The 21,330-nt window shown below is 39.3% G+C and overlaps 1 protein-coding gene across 22 annotated transcripts in view; it reads left to right on the top strand.

Moving 5' to 3' along the window:
• Positions 1–21,330, top strand: part of DMD (dystrophin) — a 2,622,506-nt gene that overhangs the window by 2,447,893 nt on the left and 153,283 nt on the right. For 3 of the 22 annotated variants that reach the window (XM_021079562.1, XM_021079565.1, XM_021079564.1), the window contains exon 1: positions 19,903–20,068. In XM_021079562.1, coding sequence (XP_020935221.1) covers positions 20,049–20,068 — 20 coding nt within the window. In that variant the 5' untranslated portion in view covers positions 19,903–20,048. 22 annotated transcript variants of the gene reach the window in all.

The raw sequence follows: 21,330 nt of genomic DNA, 5'->3' as shown, positions 1-21,330 counted from the left end.
TCAAATGCAGATCCTTTCTGGAAACCGTCAATAAAATATCTGGGTTGGAACAGAACTGTTGCTAGTAATGCCTATATCAACTGTTTCCCCAGATGAAATGCCACCATGCATGTTGTGAGCATAATAATCTCATGGCTAGCTATTTCGCTGGGGAGGGAGGAAGGTGTTATGAGTCTGCTGACAATAATTCCACACTTAGATGAGGTCAAGAATAGTATTTGCTTTATCTGCTTGCTATATTCATTTTACTTTTTATCTCTAAAGGTAAGTTCCTCATAAAAATTAGCCCACATTTTATCATTCTCATCATCACATTTATGGTCCTTAACTGTACTCTCATATCAGAGAAAAAATGATGACTAAGATGAAAAATAGACCAGGCCAAAGTAGTTATGAGGACCAAATTGTGTTTTTATGAAAATACAGAAATTTCATAATTACTATTTTAACAAGGTGGTAGCACTTGCTTCAGAGAGCTAACCTCAGAAGAGAAACCTCCTGGCCTTAAAATACAGTTTTTCTAAAACCATAATTTAATTTACTACCATTGGCCATATTTTGGACTTTCCTCACCATTCAGAAGCCATGTCTAAATTTCTATCTTGGATTTAAATTTGCCAGGTTGAAAAGATACATATAAATATAAACCCATCTGAGAAAACATAACCATTTTCATTTTTCTGAAGGTTTTTTTTATATGCTGGATTTCAACTGTTGTACTTTTGTTCAATTTTATGTAAAAAAGTGAAATTTAGGCATAAACTTATCAAACTCTGTTGGCCCTTTGACTAAGCAATTTTATCTAAAATTTGATTAAATTCATTATTATTGAAATTTCTTTTATTAAGAAAAGTTTAAAACCATGAGTTGATAGATTCTTGCCTAAAGTTATGAAATTTAAAAACAAAAACCAGTAGATGAATTTTATTCAGAATTATCTCTTAAGGCTATGTATTTCTGCCTTCATTTTCAGAATAATACATATTATTGAATTTGTAAATATTCTAAAATTGGAAATCAGAGTCTACTTGATTCAAAACACAACCTTTTTTCAGGTCGGTCTTTTTAAAATAATGGTCAAAATGCATTCAGTTCATACCCTCACACTTAATCCTCATGCATGACCATTCTTGTTTTTCCCTATCTCTCCTCTAACTGTCCTTTACCAAGATGAGAAGTTTTCTTTCTGACACAAAATTCCCTTGATTATATATTAGAAAGAACTTACACTTTGTAGCAAGGTTTAGGAAAAGCTAACATAAGTAGAGCTTCTGTGAAATCTGTTTTACCAAAAATATTGGATTTACTTTGGATAAATAATGAAATTTTTTGCCGTTTGCATTTGCTCTTCACTGAAACTCATGAACAACTTTATTAGCTCTAGGTAACACATTTTCTTTTACCATAGCTTTACCCATGTAGTCAAATGTTCACTGATAGCATTCAGAATCTTGAAATATAACCTGTGTCACCAAAGGCCGAAGAGTAGAGGCAAGGAGATGATCAACCACTTTTCCCCTCATGTATGATCTACTTGTCAAGTACTACTATCACATTTCATCTTTAAAGGGAGCTGTGAGCAATCTCTATGTTTTGCATACATGTCTTTACATTTGATTATAATTGGATATAAATATATGCCAATTATTTAGCTTTAGTTAAAGTCTGCCAAAATATAGGGAGGCATGCGGGTGATTGATGCACATTGGAGATTTGCATAGATTTAGGGTGCAATTTCATAAAAGTAAATAAACATTATTTTTGCTCTATGACTAAAAGCTGCTAGGTATATTATCTTGTTTACTCACCAAACAAAAAACAGTCACCAAAAAGCAATGAAACAAGTCTCAGCTAACCTTAATCCTTCCACCGCTATTGTCTGACTTATTAAGTCAAAAATAAAGAACTACTTTTTTATTAAAGGACATAAATTCATTAGAGGGCCATAGACGAATAAGGAAAAACTTAATACAGTGTGAAACATTCAAATCACTTGTTTTTTAGGAAAGTATCCTGGCTTTTAAAGTGACATAAATCTAACCCAAAATTTTACAAAAGTTTAATGGGAACAGGATTCCATCCTAGACCGTCTCAGAGACAGTTTCAAATCATTGCTTTTTGCTGTAAAATAAATAAACTCAACTCAGAGGCCAGATGTGACTTGCTAGAAGTACTATTGTGTGATTCTAATGTCTAACCTCTATTTTGGTACATAGCCTCTCTTTCTACTCAACAGCAATGTGTTCTTCTTACCTAAAAGCAATTAAAACCTCATTCCTCCTCCCATGGAAAGAGCTACTAGTGGTAGTTGTGGAGAAAACGTGGGAAGGGGATTGATGACATCATATAAGGAGAGAAGAAAGCATTATTTTGACATTTAAAAAGTAAAGAGAGGCAGTTCCTGTCTTGGCACAGCAGACACGAATCTGACTAGAAACCATGAGGTTGTGGTTTCAATCCCTGGCCTTGCTCAGTGAGTTAAGGATCCAGCATTGCCGTGAGCTGTGGTGTAGGTCGCATACACAGCTTGGATCTGGCGTTGCTGTGCCTCTGGTGTAGGCCAGCAGCTATAGCTCCGATTAGACCCCTAGCCTGGGAACCTCCATATGCTGCAGGTGAGGCCCTAAAAAGACAAAAGACAAAAAAAATTAAAGAGAGGATGAATTTTTTAAATTATAAACCAATAAGCTTTCAATAAGCATTGATAAGCAATGAAATCCTAGAAAATGACATCAAAGTGATGAATAACAGCTATATAGAAAAATATGCCCCTGGGGGTCAGTATGATATCCTCAAAATTTCTCATGCCACATTCACCTTATTTCCATTTTTGTTATGGCTACTCAGTGGTTAGATGAGAAGACTGTTGTAGACAGTGTATATTATGATTTTACACCACATTTTTCAAGTTCTCTTTTGAGAATCTTGGAAGCAAGATGAAGAGCTTGATAATAGAGTGAATTTGCAGCTGATAAAGCTATCCAAAGAATGTCAATTGGTAGCTCAGGGTTAATGTGCAATAGAATCTCTGTCTTTGGGCCTATGTTTTAAATATCCATGCCTTTTCACATGGCTATTTCGTCTTCCATCAACTTTTCTTTCACAGTCTCAGCCTGCTACCCGAAGACCTCGGTTAGCCAATTTTACCCATGCGTCTACCACTGTGAAGCCTTCTTTGGCTGTATTTAGCAGGTGTGTGTCTCCTCTCTGGTTTATGAATGCCAAGAAGATAAGGACAACTTTGATCCATTTTGGTCTCTTTACTACCTAACATAGCCGAATCCATGATAGGTACTCAATTATTGATGGAATGATTACAGCTAATAACTATACCTATTAATAAATTTAAAATTGACATTAATTAAACTTAAAAGTTTCTGCACAGCAAAGGAAACCCTAAACAAAACAAAAAGACAACCCACAGAATGGGAGAAAATCTTTGCAAATGAATCGACTGACAAGGGAGTAATCTCCAAAATTTATAAATACCTTCTGTAGCTCAATACCAAAAACAAAAACAAAACAAAACAAAAAACCCACCAAAAAAATGGGCAGAAGATCTAAACAGACAGTTCTCCAAAGAAGACATACAGATGGCCAAAAAGCACATGAAAAGATGTTCAATATCACTCATTATTAGAGGAATGCAAATCAAAACCACTATGAGGTACCACCTTTCACCGGCCAGAATGGCCATCATCAAAAAGTCTACAAGCAAATAAATGCTGGAGAGGGTGTGGAGAAAAGGGAACCCTATTACACTGTTGGTGGGAATGTGAATTGGTGCAACCACTGGGGAAAACAGTATGGAGGTGTCTTAGAAAACTGAAAATAGAACTACCATTTGATCCAGCAATCCCATTCCTGGGCATCTATCCAAAGAAAACCATGACTCGAAAAGACACATGTACTCTGGTGTTCGTTGCTGCAGTCTTTTCCATAGCCAGGATATGGAAACAACCTAAATGTCCATCAGAGGACAGAGGAAGGGGATAAAGAAGATGTGGTACATATACACAATGGAATATTACCATTAAAAGGAAAGAAATAACGGCATTTTTAGCAACATGGATGGACCTAGAAATTATCATGCTAAGTGAAGTCAGTCAAACAATGAGACACCAACATCAAGTGCTTTCACTGACACGTGGAATCTGAAAAAAGGACAGTCTGAACTTCTTTGCAGAACAGATACTGACTCACAGACTTTGAAAAACTGATGGTTTCCAAAGGAGACAGGTTGCGGGAGTGGGGGATGGGCTGGGGATTTGGGATGGAAATGCTATAAAATTGGATTGTGATGATCATCATACTACTATAAATGTAATAAAATTCACTGATTTAAAAAAATAAAAAAAATTTAAATTGACAAAATTGTTAATACTTTATATAATAAATATATCCAAATTCTAACAGATTTAAATTAGAAAGTTCATTTCTTATTACAAGACGGAATAAAAGCATATTTAAATGAGAGATAAATCTCGCATTTGCGCTTATTCAATTTTAAAAACACAGGAAGGAAGAGACCTTACTTAATATCAGACTGGTTTTTAGTAATCCACAAATTCAGTATGAACAAAGAATTTGATGGCATATATAAAACTAAAGTGCCACAAAAGCTGTAGATGGCATTAATAGGGCAAAAAAAGAGATGTAAGCATCCCACTTACTCAGTTCTGGATAGCACTTTTTTTTTAGGGCCACACCCACAACATATGGAAGTTACCAGGCTAGGGGTCAAATCAGACCTGAAGTTTCTGGCCTACACCACAGCCACAGCCACAGCAACACCAGATCCTTAACCCACCGAGCAAGGTCAGGGATCAAACCCGCGTTCTCATGAATACTAGTAGGGTTCGTTACCACTGAGCCACAATGGGTACTCTTAGCACATTTTAAATGGGTCGTTTTTACCAAAGTGTCACCAGAATAACCAAGGGTCTATAGGCTACATTATATAAGAATAAAAAATAGAAGTATTTAGATTTAGCTTAGAGAAAAGTGATGTTAAGGAGAATGTAATAGGAGGCCTCAAATATTTAGGAGGTTAGAAGAAATGTATTTGATTGCATTTTGGTTGGTTTGTTTTGTTTTTTATTTTTTCCTTGCTTTATTTTTTTCTGTTTCACCATAAGAACAGATTCAACTATATATGCAAAAGTTACAAGAAAGCAAATATTAAGTAAATATTAAAGAAAATTTTATAACTGAGCTACCAAAACACAGAATCTACTGCTTTAAAAAGCAGTAAACTCCTTTTACAGTAGATACCCAGGGCTGAAATGACTGTCTCACCCCTAAAGGCAATTTCCATATTGGATGAGAAGATGTAATTCATTAACCTTTAAGGTTGCTTCTGAATCTAATGTTTTGATATTTTCAGAATTAATCAGAGAGGACTGACAGCGTGACCTGAATCTGTCCTGTATTTATGTAAACATCCTGTGTGATGCACCTCATTTTCTGTCCAACTCTATACATTTTTGAATGTTAAATTTTATTTTAGGGCAAATACTTTCTTTAAAAAACCCTTTAAATCCAACTTTATTAAAGGCTAATTTATACACAATAAATTGCATCCATTTGAAGCGTACACTTTACTGATTTTTGACAGATATATACCCATGAAACCACTGCTACAATCAAAGAACCAAACATTCTCATCCCCCCAAAACCTACCTTGTGCTTTCTTGCCGGCCATTCTTCCCTTCACCCCTGGCTCCAAGCAACTGTTGATCTGCTTTCTGTCACTGTAGATCAGTTTGCATTTTTGAGTACTTTTATAAGTGGAATTATACAGTAGTTTTGTGTGGCTGGTTTCTTAAAGTCAGTGTAATGATTTTGAATATCAGTGGGTTGAAAATCAGTAGTTTGTTTCTTTTTAATTGTAGAGTACTTTCTGTTGTATGGACATACCACATTGTGTTTATCTGTGCATCTGCTGGTGGACATTTGGGTTGTTTATAGTTTGGGAACTGCTAAAAATTCTATACTTGTTCTTCCACCTAGCCTTAGATATCTTAACTTTGAGAAGCACACTACAAAAATAACTTCATGGGTTATGTGTGTATTTATTTATTATATTCATTTCAAGTGTGTGCTTAGTTAACAAGCAATTAGACAGTAAGTACCAAGGATAAATTGAGCAGATATGAGTTAGGTTCTGTGAGAATGCCTCAGTTTCTTAGATTCTCAGAAGTAGAAATGTACCTTTTTCTATATAACAAGTTACCCCAAAACCTGATGGATTAACACTGGCGTCGGCAAACATTTCCTTAAAGGACAAGGTAGTAAGTACTTCAGACTTTATGGGCTACATATGGACTCTGTCGCTTTTTTTTTTTTTTTTTTTTCTTTTTTGGCTGAGCCAAAGCGTGTGGAGTTCCTGGGCCAGGGATCAGATCTGAGCCACAGTTGCAACCTGAGTGACAGCTGTGGCAACACCAGGTCCTTAACCCTCTGTGCTGGGCCGGAAATGGAACCTGCATCCTAGTGTCCCCAAGATGCCACTGATCCCATTGTAACGCAGCACAAACTCCTCTGCTGCATATTTTAAAACAACTCTTTAAAAATGTAAAATCAGGAGTTCTCTTGTGGCTCAGTGGGTTAAGGATCCAGTGTTGTCACTGCAGTGGCTTGGGTTGCTACTGTGGCTCAGGTTTGATGCCTGCCCTGGGAACTTACATATGCTGCAGGCTCAGACAGGAAAAAAAAATGTAAAACTTACACTTGAATGGGAGGCTATACGAAAACAGGTCACAAACTGGACTTGGTCTATAAGCCATAGTTCATACTTCCCTGAACACAACAGCTGCTTATTTAGCTTGCTCTTTGAAGGATAGTCTGGGCCATTTTGGTGGTCTGGACCAGCTACTTCAGTAGTTGCCTCTTATCCATGGGGGATACATTCTAAGACCTCCAGTGGATGCCTGAGACCACAGATAGTACCAACCTACAGATAGTACCATAGTGTGTGTGTATATATATATATATATATATTTATATATATACACTTTTTTTCTATACCTATGATCAAGTTTATAAATTAGGCACAGCAAGAGATTAACAATAATAACTAATAATAAAGTACTACAATTATAACAAAATACTATAATAAATGTTATGAGTGTGATCTCTCTTTCTCTCAAAATATCTTATTGTACATGGGGAGTTCCCTGGTGGTCTAGTGGTTAGGATTCGGTGCTTTCACCACCACAGCCCAGGTTCAATCCCTGGTCTGGGATCTGAGATCCCACATGAAGCTGCTGCACACCACAGCCAAATATATATTTATATGTCTCTCTGTGTCTGTGTGTTTGTGTGTAAATGGTACAAACTGAATGCCTTTCCCATTTTAACTAATCTCTTATCTCACACTGGAGCCCTAACTTTTTGCAGCTTGAGGAGGGACAACAAAAGCAGCAGAAATTTCTTTTTCCTTCTTCACAATTTCACAGAAGATTTGTTCTTACTGTAGGTCTTAACCTCAATGTGTAATTTTTATTCCTTTCCTTATTAAGTGAAGAATGTTCACCTTTTCACTTAAAGGAAACATCTGTGGCTTCTCTTTGGCATATCTGAATTACCAGCATTGCTATCCTTGTGCTTTGGGGCCATTATTAAGGAAAAGAAGTGTGATTTGAACACAGCACTGTGATACTGTGACAGTCCATCTGATAACCCAGACAGTGCCATTAAATGATTAACAGGCAGGGTGCTCGACAAAGGGATCATCCTGGATGGAACAGATGGCATGAGATTTCATCATACTACTTAGAATGGCATGCAATTTAAAAATTATGAATTGTTTATTTCTGAAATTTTCCGTTTAATGTTTTTTGACCACAGGTGGCTAAAATCATGGAAAGCCAAAATGTGCAGTGAAGGAGGACTGCTGAATTCTTTGCTGAGCCTGCTTATGCATCTGAGGTCAGCTAGTGGCTGGAGGAGCTATCATGAGCTGATTGACGTGTCTGATGGCTGACATGTCACTTAGGAACAGATGCAACTAGGTCTGTGTGTCTCATCCTCCATCAGGCTAGCCTAGGTTTCTTTACATGGTGACTTGTCAAGTTTATGCTCATGTCACATTTGATATTGTCTTTTGGCTAAAGCAAGTTGTGTCCTAGAATCATTCCAGATAGGAGGCATGGAGAAAGACTCCACCTTCTAATGGTAGGAGCTATATTACAGGAGCTGGATGCCAGGAAAGGGGCTAGAATTTGTTTCCGTTTTACAGTGTATCACAAGGTATTGGAGAAGAATTATCAGCATGTTTTGTACACTGAAAGGATGCTGAATTCAGGTGTATGTAAAATGAAATGTGCTATGATAGTTCCTGCTTTGTGAGTTATCACTGCTGAGCTAGGCAGTTGGCTTGTAGCTTTGCAGCCAATGATAGAAATACAGTATCTGTAGCCTAGTGATTTTAAGACATAAAAAATATAGATGAGAAATAAAGTCAATTAACCACTTACTGCTGGGAATTTAATGAATCCTGCTGTGATTAATGACTAAAGAAAGGTTATGACTTCCTTTCTGGTTATTCTCCTAGCTGCCCACTCTTTTGAAAAGAATTTGGTTCTCAAAGCGGTCATTATTTTTACTCTTAATACACATCATATCCCCATAGCCATAGACTGCATACAGAAGTAGAAATATAATGTTGTACACATGAAACCTATATAATGTTATAAACCAGCATAACCTCAAAAATCTAAAAGAGAAAATGTTCCTACAGCCATATAAGAATCTCTCCTTTTTTTGGGTCTTTTCGTATAAGTGTAATCATTGCTAGTCTTCATAAACACTTACTCACATAAATTTCCTGAAGCACTCAATAGGATGAACTTATAGGTATTAAATAGAGTAGAGGGGAGGGACTTCCTGTCGTGGCACCGTAGAAATGAATCTGACTAGTATCTATGAGGATGTACACTCGATCCCTGGCCTCACTCGGTGGGTCAGGGATCCAGCATTACCATGAGCTGTGGTGTAGGTGGCAGACGGGCCTTGGATCCTGAGTTGCTGTGGCTGTGGTGTAGGCTGGCAGCTGCAGCTCTGATTGGACCCCTAGCCTGGGAACTTCTAAATGCCATGGGTGTGGCCCTAAAAAGCAAAAACAAAAATAAATAAACAGAGTGGGGTCCATCCAGCCCTAAAATGTCACCATCCTGTCAGGCACACACTTGCCAATTTGTTGGTCCCAACCTGGGCATGCAACAGGGACTTCCAATGAGGTCCCAAATGTAGGATGAGAGCAGAAGGATTATTTCTCAGTTTATGTTTTGAAGCGTGTTGCTCGGACAGGCAACATGCAGTTGTATATAGCTACTTGTTACTCCCCTTGACAATACTTTTAGCAGCAGTGTTTTCCCTTCTGCAATATGACAGTACCACCATGCCATTCGGAATAAAAAGAAAGGGCTGAGTGATTCTGAGTATTCTTTCAAACACCCATGCAAACAGCTGGCAAAGGAGACATTCCCTAAAACTTGAAACATATTCTCAACCCCTGGAGCACCTCTTGTGGCTGGAACTTCAGAGTTGATAAATGCCTCCCTAGCTAGTTCCCCCTCCTGAATCTTTTAATTCCCCTCCAGTCTCTTGCAATGCGCCAGCCCTTGCTGGAGAAGAAAACAGCAAACTGGCTGCCCTAGCTTACTTCTAAATCTTAGTCTAGAGAAAATCTATTTATGTGTAATTGTCTGATAGTCATACAGTCCATCCATTTCTCTATGCAGATGTTTCTAGCTTTCATCTTTTTTGACCAGTCCACAGTAAAAACTATATTTTATATCCATCCAAGTGCAAACACAGACTTATCTCTATCTATAAATATTTCTCTAGCTATGTTTGTACAATGGAAAGAAGAGTTTAACAAAACATGACTTATCCATGCTATTGAATTCATTCTCATATTTCCTATTTTTTTCTATTTCATTAAAAACAACATTAGCGGTGATCCACTATATAGATTTCATGACCTATTAACAGTACATGATGTGCAGTTTGGAGAAACATTGCACCATGTTTTATCCTACCCCAGGCCTGGACATCAGAAAGCTATATTCTTGGACCATTTTGTCTCAGTGCCCATAAGATTACATCGTATCCTTAGCTTATGTTGAAGGGAACTGTAAAGGCAAGGACTGAGAATTCCCTGGTTGCATAGCAGGTTAATGATCTGGCATTGTCACTGCTGTGACATGGGCTCGATCTCTGGCCTGGGAATGTCTGCATGCCATGGGAGTGGGAAAAAAAAAACAACGACTAAGAGGGAGAACAGATTTTAGATTTTACTTTGCTTCACAGAAGAACTATGTTCTTTACCCCTTATCAGTAATCCAAATTTAAAAATTGATCATAGTTCTTTTTATATTTTTACTTTCACTTTGGTGTCCAGGAAGCCCACAGTGAAATTAAATCCTCTTTTTAAAAGGTTACTGAGGAGTTTCGGCTGTGGCTCAGCAGGTTAAGAACCTGACATAGTGTCTATGAGGATGTGGGTTCAACCCCTGGCCTCTCTCAGTGGGTTAAGGACCAGAGCTTGCGGCAAGTTGTGGTGTAGGTTGCAGATGCGGCTCAGATCCAGCATTGCTGTGGTTGTGGCGTAGGCCTCCATCTACAGCTCCAATTTGACCCCTAGCTTGAGAACTTCCATATTCCACAGTTGTGGCTATAAAAAGAAAAAGAAAAGGTTATTGAAATATTTTTTCGTTTTTTAAAGTTTTGTAGAAGTATAGTTGATTTACAAGGTTGTGATCATTTCTGCTGTAAAACAAAGAGATTCAAGGACACATATAGATACATCCATTCTTTTCAGATTCTTTTCCCATATAGTTTATCATAGAATATTGGGTAGAGTTCCCTGTGCTATACAGCAGGTCCCCATCAGCCAATCATTCTATATATCACAATGTGTATATGCAATCCTAAATGCCTAATCCATCCCTCCCCCCTGAAATATAAAACAGAAAAAGGTTTACTCTTAAATATACACGTACAGTGCATTTTCACAGTCTGAACATAGCCATGTAACCCACATCCAGATCAAGAAATAGAATATTACCAGGCCCCATAAGCTCCCTTGTGCCCCCTTCTAATCATTGCCTAGCCCTCAAGGATAACCACTATCTTGACTTTGAAAAGCATAAATTCATCTGGCCTGTTTTTGTACTTTGTAGAAATGGAATCATATAGCATCTACTCTTTTATGTCTGGCTTTTTAAACTTTGAATTCGTCCCGTTGTATGAAGTTGTTCATTCTCTTTGCTGTATAATATTCCATTGCTAAATATTACAATCTGTTGGTGGACATTTGGAACAAATACTGTTATAAACATCCTAAAATATTTCTTTTGGTGAACATATTTATACATCCCTTTTGGAAATATAATCAAGAAGTGAAATTTCTGGGTCAGGGAATTATGTGTTCAGCTTTTTTATACATTCTACCAAACAGTTTTCCAACGTGGTTGTACCAATTTGCATTCCTAACAGCAAAGCATGAGACTCCTAGTTGCTCCACATCTTTCCCAATACTTTGTAAGCTTGTCTTTCTCATTCAGGTTGGTGTGCATAACTGAATTTACTAGGTATACCAAGCCCTGTGGTCTTCAAATTTGTTTCTAACTTTTCCTCCCTTATTTTATTCTATTTCCTTAATCCTGAATTTTATCTATTAATTTTTTTTGAAATTTATGCATTCTTATAAGTTGCCCTAAAGCCTCTGCAGAACAATATGAAGTATGAATACATAGTATACACACAGATCTGAATCCTCTGCTGATGGTGCCATTATCAAAAATCATGAATTCTTCCCTTTCCTCCAGTCATCACTTCCATTTGGTTGAAAAGTGGCATTAGTTCTATCCTATAACCTGTCTTGAATCCAACCTTTTTATCACTTCCCAGTGCCACCTTTAGTTCAGGCCCTTATCCTCTCTTAACTGGAATACTGTTAAAGTCTCATTGGCTTATATTCCCATTCTGATGCCTACTCTTTTCCAAGTTTGTTTCTTCCCATCCCAAATTTAATCCTGTTTAAAAAGAAAAACATTCAAAAGTATAGGTGATACCAATTTTTTCTTTTCTCTCCAACCTAAGAAGAGTCTTCTGAAGGATAAGAGTAAGTCAATCTGTAAGGACCTAGATTTTCACTGTGGAGGCTTGATACTAACTCAAGAATGTGATTTGATATTCTAATGGGGATGTTGGTATTTTCTGTGAATTAGCCTTCCCCAGATACAAAACTCAGTATTGGACCAATACTTTTTGAATTCCCAAAAAGCATAATTTGACTTCATAACACAGCAGTATGTTAACTTAAAAATCTGTACTTTAGTAAGTTATTAATATGAGAGATTAGTTCACAGAATCAACTTGAGAAACTTGCTTTAGCTCTTCTTACACTAACAAAAACATTCATAAAACCTGGTGATTTAAGCCCAGTTAGGTCTTAGTTGAAATGTATCTTCTTTGATCCCAAGAGGTCAAACTAACCACCTTTTTTCCTTTTGCTTTATTTTTTTCTCATTTCTCTAGCTCTGTATTTATAATCTGTCTGATACTGTCCTTAATCAGGTAGGAATCTGTCTCCTCCCTCTACAGACTCCCTCAGATCAAGGCCACATTAGAATCCCTTTGGTAGGGGAATCTGATTACAATGTTGAAATGTTGAAATATTTCTAAGTCCCTCCTCCAAACACTTCCAGTGTTTTACTAATAGTAACAAAAAATGAGAAGAGTTTAACTGATGAGCAAAGATATATATAAGTGCTCCATAAATACACCATGATTGCAGTCATTTAAAGACATGAATATAAGGGAATATTTAATAGCAAAACAATCTAGGTGGGGGACATGAAAAAGATTTCTTGGGAATTTGTGGATTAATTAAAATTCTTTGCATTCATATTTCCCTTTTATCCTCAAAACATGTCTTGACAAAAATAAACTAGAGCTGCAGTATAAGCTTCAGCCCTTGGTAAATCATTAGTTGGTTAAATTGGCTTTTAACCTCCATTTCCCCCCTCATGGATTCCTGTCTTTGTGGGGAATTCTACCACCTCCTGGATGTTCAAGGCCTTGAGTACTTCATCAGGGTGTAGGGAATCTTTCTCTCCCATTGTTCCCCATAAAAGCAATATTCACTTTTACTCTTACTACTCCAGGGTTCTGCTCTCTGCCAATTTGAATGTAAATAGTAGTGATATTTTAACCTCAGCCCTGAAGAGTGATAGAAAATGGTCTGAATTTTACTCCTATTCCAGGCTTGCGGTTAGTGATTTATCTTGAAAAAAAAAATCTTACTTTACCCACTTGTTTCCTTCTTAAAGGTAAAAAACAAAAGAAGGAAAGGTTGCCTTTGCAAGTTGCTGAAGGGGAAAGACTGTAACAGACCTCTGGTTTTCCCTCATAGAACAGTCTAGAAATGAAAACTTAAAGTGACTGTTTTGAATTTATTTTGTGCTATATTCTGAACGGCATTCCTCATACCTAACAGTATTGGGTTTTCTTTTAAGGAATTATACCTGCACAGCAGGCTATGTTGGATTAACATAGCATCCCCCAGCCTTCCAGCTGCTGTCATAGTCATTTTGTCATTTGACCCCATACTCTGGCTTCATGAAGTAGTGTCCAAAATTTAAAAAAAAAATTTGGAGTATAGTTGACTTACAATGTTGTATTAGTTTTACGTATGTCCCAATTTTACAGAGGAGTCAACGGAGCTTCAGAGGGGTTAAGACTGGCCTTTAAGGGTTAAGTGACTGGCCTCTAGGGGCAGAATTGGCCTAGAGTTCCGCCCTCCTCACCTTAATGCTTCTGCTAAAATATACAGCTATGCTTGCTGAAGATTAAGAAGCTGCTTTTGATTCTGGCAGATATTCATCTCAAAGAGAAAAAAAAACCCTAGTGTCTTCATTTGGTAGCATTTTAATATTTAATTTTCCTTATCTGCTTCAACTTAAGATGACTTCCTTGTTGGCCTAATTGACTAGTAATTCCTTTGTTTACTTTTTTCTGAATCTGAGGAACCAAGGCATAAGTATTAAAAATGGTTACATTAGCACTTAACTTTTTTATGAAATTAGAGTATTTCAGAAAGGGGTAATTTAGGCAGGAATATATGTAGAATTTTGCATTTTAATTAAAAAGCCTCAAAATGAAATGAACCTCTGACAGTAACAGATGACTGCTTCTAAAAGCTGCATTACTATTTGATATATGTTCAGTATTTTCTTGTGGATAATAAGTCCTATGACTTGTTTCAGGAAAAGTGACAGGACTAAAACAATTAAAAAAGACAAAGCTGTTCTTTTTTAATCATATACTCATAAATAAAACTGGGTTGTGAATTATTTCCAGTGAAGCAACTGACAAAGTATGAGTAAATCACTCTAAGAACTAAAGCTGTCTTGCTTTTTTTTTTTTTCTTTTTTGGAATGTTCAAAGCAAACCTCTATCCTAGTCCAATGATAAATTTCCTTTGACAAATAAATATTTACAAAGTATGAAATATAGACTTTGTGCACTTCCTAAGGCCAAAGCATCATGTTTAAACTAAAATTTAATATTTTCTCTCTCCTCAAATACACCAAAATAAGAACAGAACTTAAAAATAATTTTCTCTTGCAGCAGAGTGTCCATTAATCATTTTTCAGATAATATTGGCTTTGTGAGTGTTCAGGTAGAAAGAAAAACTGTAATTTCTAGATTGATCAGAAAACCTGAGAGTCTTTATGGATTTGAAGAAAACAATAAAACCTGGCAAAACAGAATTTTCTGTAGCCCCCATCATAAAGTCAAGAAGGACAAATCTTTCAACAAGCTCCTACTTTCCTATGAAAATCCTTTATGTGGTAAAGGGCTTGATTAGGTAGATCAAAGGGTTAATTTACTTGTGATTTGAGAAAAGACTGAGACTTCCCTTTTATTTTATTTTATTTATTTTTTTTAACTGTGGTGTGTGGGAGGAAGGTAGGAAGAGGCCCCAGAATGAATTCACTAATTGGGGTTTTCACCTGCTGTGGGTCTAATTGAATACAATGCCTTATTTGTAGCTAAAGAGGAGGGCAGATTATGCAGAGTGTCAGAATTTCTGCCTAGTTTTGAAATTCCTGTTATTTGGCACCACCCTTTGGGAAAGGCAGACAGTTACAGCTTAGAGCTGTTGTTAAGGTGGACCAGGGATGCTTGAACCACCTTAACCAGTATCCATTTTTAGCAAGAGGTTCTGTGCTTCTGTACCCGGGTTAGCACTATAGCTGGCAGGCTAATAGGTACTCGGGATTCTTTCCCGGGAAGCAACTGCCAAGCCTGTGAGGTTAATGAAGTGTGGCTTTATTTTAGTGAAGATGCTAAACTTCACATCTTTTTAGATGTTCAGTTTGATATAGGTGTCTCTGTGAAGTTTGAAAAATCTTATTAAAGAATACTGTATGAGAGTAAAGCCAAGTTTGACTTTATCTAGAACCTGTTTGGTGGTTTACGTGGTAGCTGGCTCAGAGAACTTTCCTCAGCCTCACTTACTCTGCCTCCCTGCAGGGGAAGTGCCTGGAAAAATAGGCTTTTGTGTGGGTGTGAAGTGCTCTGTGTCTGAATGTAGAGGCCTCTTCATTTACTAGTTAATGAGAACTGACTGGATATTTTCTATCCAGAAGATGGTGGCTTCAGATTGATCTAAAGGGATTGTTGTACATACTTTAATTAGTACACGGTGGTATTTGCCCTAACAATGACTCACCATCACTACAAGCGTTTGTTAGACATCTGATTCACTGTTCAGGGCTAACACTTGTACCATGCAAAGAGAAACAAGGAATCCTTGGTTCTTAAAACCCAAATGCTGAAATTTGACTGTGAAATGTGTTATGCTTAGTTGAAGCAATACCTATATGCCAAATGGGTTTTTATCAAACGACGCAGGTTATACTTAAGATTGGTTAGGGAACAAAAAGCAGTTCAGATAGAGACTATTGGAGCCAGAGGGCACTGGAGTCTGGGGGGTGGTGAAGTTCCTCAGGGCCATCCCCAGGCAAGTGCCTGCTGCAAACTGCAAACTGTTCGCTGTCTTTCCTTTCCCTTGCTGATCCTCATTTTACACCGGTAAAAATCAGGCTAACCCTGCAACTGCAAGCAGCCTAAAAGGAAAAGGATGTGTTTGTGGAAGATAGAAGCAGGCTGGCCTGTGTACTTGACCCTTTACACCCTCCACTAGACGGACTCATCCAAATCCATGCCCTACTACAGTGACATGTCACATCCATAGCTCCAATCCAGAGTCTTCCCTCTGAGTTCCAGACTCAGAAGTACAAGTGCCTTTGACATCACACTGCCACCTCAAAGTCATCAGGCTTGAGACTGAATATATCATCTCTCCCTGACCCTCCCTGCCTAAATATGCCTCCTGCCTCTCAAAGTCCTGACTTGGTGAATATTACTCATATAATCTTGGGAGTCACCCTAGAACAGTAATCCTCAGCCTTGGCTGCATATTAGAATGACCTGGAGAGCCTTAAAAATCCAGTGCCCAAGGCCAATTAAATCAGAGTCTCAGGTTCTTGTTGTGGTGCAGTGGAAACAAATCCGGCTAGCATCCATGAGGCTGCAGGTTCAATCCCTGGTCTTGCTCAGTGGGTCAGGGATCCCAAGTGGCTGGAGGCCAGCAGCTGCAGCTCTAATTCGACGCCTAGCCTGGAAACTTCCATATGTTGCCCGTGTGGCCCTAAAAAGCAAAAAAAGAAAAAAAAAATTAAGAGTCTCAGGGTGGGGAAGGCCAGACATCCGAATTTGTCATAGCTCCCCAGACTTGAGGACTTTTGGCCGAGGTCTTCGTGTTCATTCATACATCCAATCGGTCATGACTCCTGTAGCTTTAATGGTATTATTTCCCCACTTTCTCTGCCACTGCCATTGTTCTGATTCCCTTCATACTGCAGTCACCTTGTAGCTGGTGTCCTAATTGCAAACTCTTCTGGTCCACCCTGACACCATTGCCCAAGTGAGTTTTTTTTCAAAAGACAAATCTGACAGAGCCACACTCATTCTTAAATTCCTTCTTAAGCTCACCTCTCCCTTTCAGGGTATAGGTCAAACTCTGGATCATCATACCAGGTCCTTCTCAATTTGTCCACCTCTCTCATCTCTATCATGACATTTTCTCCCAAAGATCAAACACAGCACTGAAGCTCTTAGAATGAAAAAGCTGTTTCTTGCCTATTTACCCTCACTCCTGCTATGACCCCTATTCATAATTATTGACTTGCCTTTACCCCTAATAAGCCAGAAGCTTCTTTGAGGCCTGTAGAGGAGGCTTCTACAAACCTCCTAGTCTCCTTCCAGTGAGAGGAGCCTAGTAACCTCCAGTGAATGAACCTCATGAGCACACAAGAAAACATAGAGATCTTCCTCCACAGTAAAAGAAGCCACTTCTCCCAAAGGTGGGCATGACAAGAGTGGCTACGAGCACTGACCCTGAAGCCAGACTCCCTAGCTCCAAGCCTTGCCTGCTACATTCTAGTGCTGGGGACAAGTAGCTCATGGTAGGTTTTCAAGGCAGGATTTCAACTTAAGTTTTTTCTGGTGGCAGAGCCCTGTGCCCCTTTCAGTCTGTGGTTCACATCAAAACAGTAATAATAATAGTAATGAGGAGAAGGAGAGCTACAAGTAAGCAATTAATGTATTATCATACATAGCATCATTATATAATTTATGTAGAAAACAAAGATATATAAATTATGTTCTTTTCTTAATGCCTTTCTCTAATAAGTAAAATTCATAATCTAACTGAAACTAACAACAAAACAGTGGCTGTGATGCCCATGTCATTTCCTAATAATACTTTCTGTATTTAATTTCTAAAACAACATCAAGATTTGGGAACAAGCCTTCAAGTGCCTATAACTCCAGCCTAAAAAAGAACTTAAAGATGTGTTTTTGAGGATTGCCATCTGTCAAATTTAAGAAAAAATCTGAATAGTGATTTCTAATTTTCCATTCTTGTTTTTTTTTTTTTCCCAATGAATTGTTCCTAGTAGTTTTCTAGCTGGATGCTGAGAAAATAGATTTGAGGCATTTATATTTTAGAAAAAAATATTAGAAATCCAGAATCCCAAGCAGGTAATTTAAAAGTGTAAAACAAACAAACAAAAAAACAAGAGAAAACCAATGTGTCCTATCACACAGGTGTTGCAAACCTTTAGTTGATTGATTTCTAGTACTTACAAATGCCCATGCTATGAGGTTTGTGTCTTTTCACGGGAATAAATATAGACAGTATTTAAGTGGTTTGCTACAATGACACAGAGATTACATCACTGATTAATTGCAAAGGCCACCATTTCCCTACCACAGAACACTAAACCTTCTCCCCACCCCCAAAGACAGGGGCACACCTAGAATCACCTAGGGACAGCCTCACCCAAAGCTAGTCTTAGGGTGGCCTCCCCTCAGACCTTAACAGCTGCTGCCTCCAAAATTCACTGGCTCAAAATTACTAAAAGATAGCACTAAGGTCTTCATTTATCAGGCAAAATGCCATAAGGGCCCTATTTGCTTTAAAATAGCAACACCAGTCATACCTGCATGCATGTGTCTTTAGTGATAACATTTACATTTGTGTTTGATTTGTCAAGGGTAATGAAGAAACCTGGCACTCCCTTTCCCTTTGGTTCCTGCACTTTAGTTTTGCCTTTTTTTGCCGTGCTGTAGCAGACGGTAAAGGGAGATTGATGTCCTTTCAGCTCGAACATTCTCCGGGAAAAAAAAATGTTGAGAGAAAAAAAAAAAGAGAGGGGGTATTTAAAAAGAAAAAGGGGAACACTTTTTAAACTGTAAACTGAAGTGGAATGAATCAACCAGGACAGATAGTGAAAAGGAAATGGTTGAAAGAAGATAAAAAGAAAAGCGGGCCAATAAAATAAATGGACAAAGAAGGACAATGAAACCACAAAAGAAGTTTATCTTAAAATACCCTTTGAACTCTAATCGAAGATATTATGTGAAGGTTGCGAAAAATTCTTGTGCTAATGAAGGCTTTCTTCTCCTCGGAATATTTCCAAGCTTGTGAGAATTTTGCATAGTTAACCCATGTTGTCATATTGCCAACTCTATGATTAGAAATATTGGAACTGACCGGTCCCGGTAACTTTTCAATGGAACTTTTCATTGTAAACGGTTTCCTTTTAGATTTCTCGAAAGAGTACTAAAAGACCAAACTGTGCCACACCATCGGTGGTGGTTTTTCAGAGAGGCTATGCCAGTGGTTCTCAAACTTCAGTGTGCCCATAGAATTTTCTGACTCAGTAGCTCTGGGCTGGGGCCCGAGAACTTTCATTTCTAAGAAGTTCCCAGACTGCTGGTCTCTAGACTACAGGAGAACCATTGCTATATTACAAATATATGGGCAAATGCTTCCTTAAAAGTTCCTTTAGCCCAAGATGAGCGGAACCTGAATTTCATGTCTTTAGAGCCCCACCACTTTAATCTTCAGCTGGGGGAAGGGGAAGAGGGAAAAATTCTGCTTGTGACCTTTCTCTTTCATTCTCTCAAAAGAAAACTCTGAACCCACACACTTAATTATCTGCGATGAGGTCATTTTCACCTAGGTCATTTATTTAGGCAACAAGTAGTCTTGCTTGAGGTTTTAAAGGGGTGCTGGCAGGGAGGTGTGTGGCTTCCAGGTTCGCGGGACTACCTTAAATCGCGTCTCTATCTTTCCTTCCCTTTTTTCTTTTTCTTTTCTCTTTCCTTTCCGTTTTGAAAGCCCGGACAGCCCGTCCCGGGGAGTCCGGGTTCCCAGGGCGCTAGGTGGGGGCGGAGCCCGCTCCGGCCCCGCCCCGTCTGTCCGCAGCGCCCCCTCCCGCGCGCCCGCCCGCCCGCCCGCCTGCTAGCCCGCGCCTGCTCCTCCGCAGTGGTTTCAGCTGCGAGCCTGGGCGCGGCGGCGGCGGCGGCGGCGGCGTTCGACTTTCGGGGAGCCCGGCGGCTCTGGGAAGCTCACTCCGTCTCTCGCGCCTTCCCCAGACCGCGGAGCCCTTGCAGCCATGAGGGAACAGCTCAAAGGGTAAGTGCAACGCGGCGCCCTGGGATCGCCGCAGTCCGTGCACTTGTGGCGCGAGCTGGGTGCGAGCCGAGGCGGCCAAAACTTGGACCCGCTCGGCGGCTGGACCCCGGGCGCCCGGCGTCTGGGCGTCGGGGAAGCTCTCCCGCGGGTCCCCTCGGCGCCGCTGCAGGTGCGTCCCAGGGGTTTCCCCCTGGCGCCTGGCTCGCTGGGAGCCCCTTCCCCCGGCTTTAGGACTGGCTCGGAGAGAAAAAGCTCATGTCTCGCCCTACGCAGAGGGGACAGCGCGTTCCCCACGCGGGGATTGCGGCCGCGGGAGCTTTTTGCTTCTTTCCGGGCTGTCTGTATGGAAGTGAGCCTGACAGGCTGTTCCTCAATCGACCCCCGACCTCTCAGAAGGAAGGGGCGCGCGCGGCTCTACCTCCATTGCGCTGCAAGTGCCAAAAGGTCAACTTTCTGCCTGATTTCTCCCGAGGATTCCAACTGACATTTCCCTCGTTGCATTTTCTACTCTATTCGTCCCATGCCCTGATACTTGGAGAAATCAGGAGAGAAAGAAACAACAATTAAAGCCCAGAAGTCAAGGATTTTACATACAGAGAGGATTGAGGGTGTTTTTTTTTTTTTTTTATTTGCCCTCTGGGGTTGAGTGTGGAGTCATTTCTGAGTGTCCTTCTCTCGCGTTTCTCCAGGTGTCTGTTCTCGTTTTTAAGCAAAGTTTGTCATTCCTGATACGATCATGACAATGAAAAGGGCAGGACGCTGTTTATCTCAGTTAAATTTCAAGTTAAGTTTGAAGCTTGAGTTGAAAGGGTTTAGTTGCCTGAGGGAGACGTATTATTGATTATAAAATACTTTATCGTGGAAGAAAATACATGCAATTTAAGTGAGTAACCGAAGTCTTTAAGTGAAATAAGCATTTGTGGCCAACAGGCTCTTCTTGGTCTCTCTGCTTCTTTTTCCCTGTAGCATCTCCTTGTCACCCCTCCCCCCCAACCCTTTCTCTTTCCTAGATTTTATTTCCTTGTGCCAAATACCCTCTTTGGAGGATATGGTTGCTTCTTGGAGAAGCAGAGGAGCCAATGAAACAACGTGGGTATATGAAAGGTCTCTGACCCTTGATCACCATGGAATTGGTTTCAGTCATCATTGTTTGGTCTTGGATTGGACACGACCCTGAATCGAAATTGCTTTGGCCAAAGTTGAGGGTGGGTGGGAGGTAAGCCGTGAAAAGCAAACAGAAGGGAGGACAAGTAACAGCTGGA

Source organism: Sus scrofa, chromosome X (assembly GCF_000003025.6).
Source record: "Sus scrofa isolate TJ Tabasco breed Duroc chromosome X, Sscrofa11.1, whole genome shotgun sequence".
In the NCBI taxonomy this organism is placed as follows: domain Eukaryota; kingdom Metazoa; phylum Chordata; class Mammalia; order Artiodactyla; family Suidae; genus Sus; species Sus scrofa.
The sequence above is the reverse complement of the archived record's forward strand: the minus strand, read 5'-3'. Positions and strand labels throughout refer to the sequence as shown.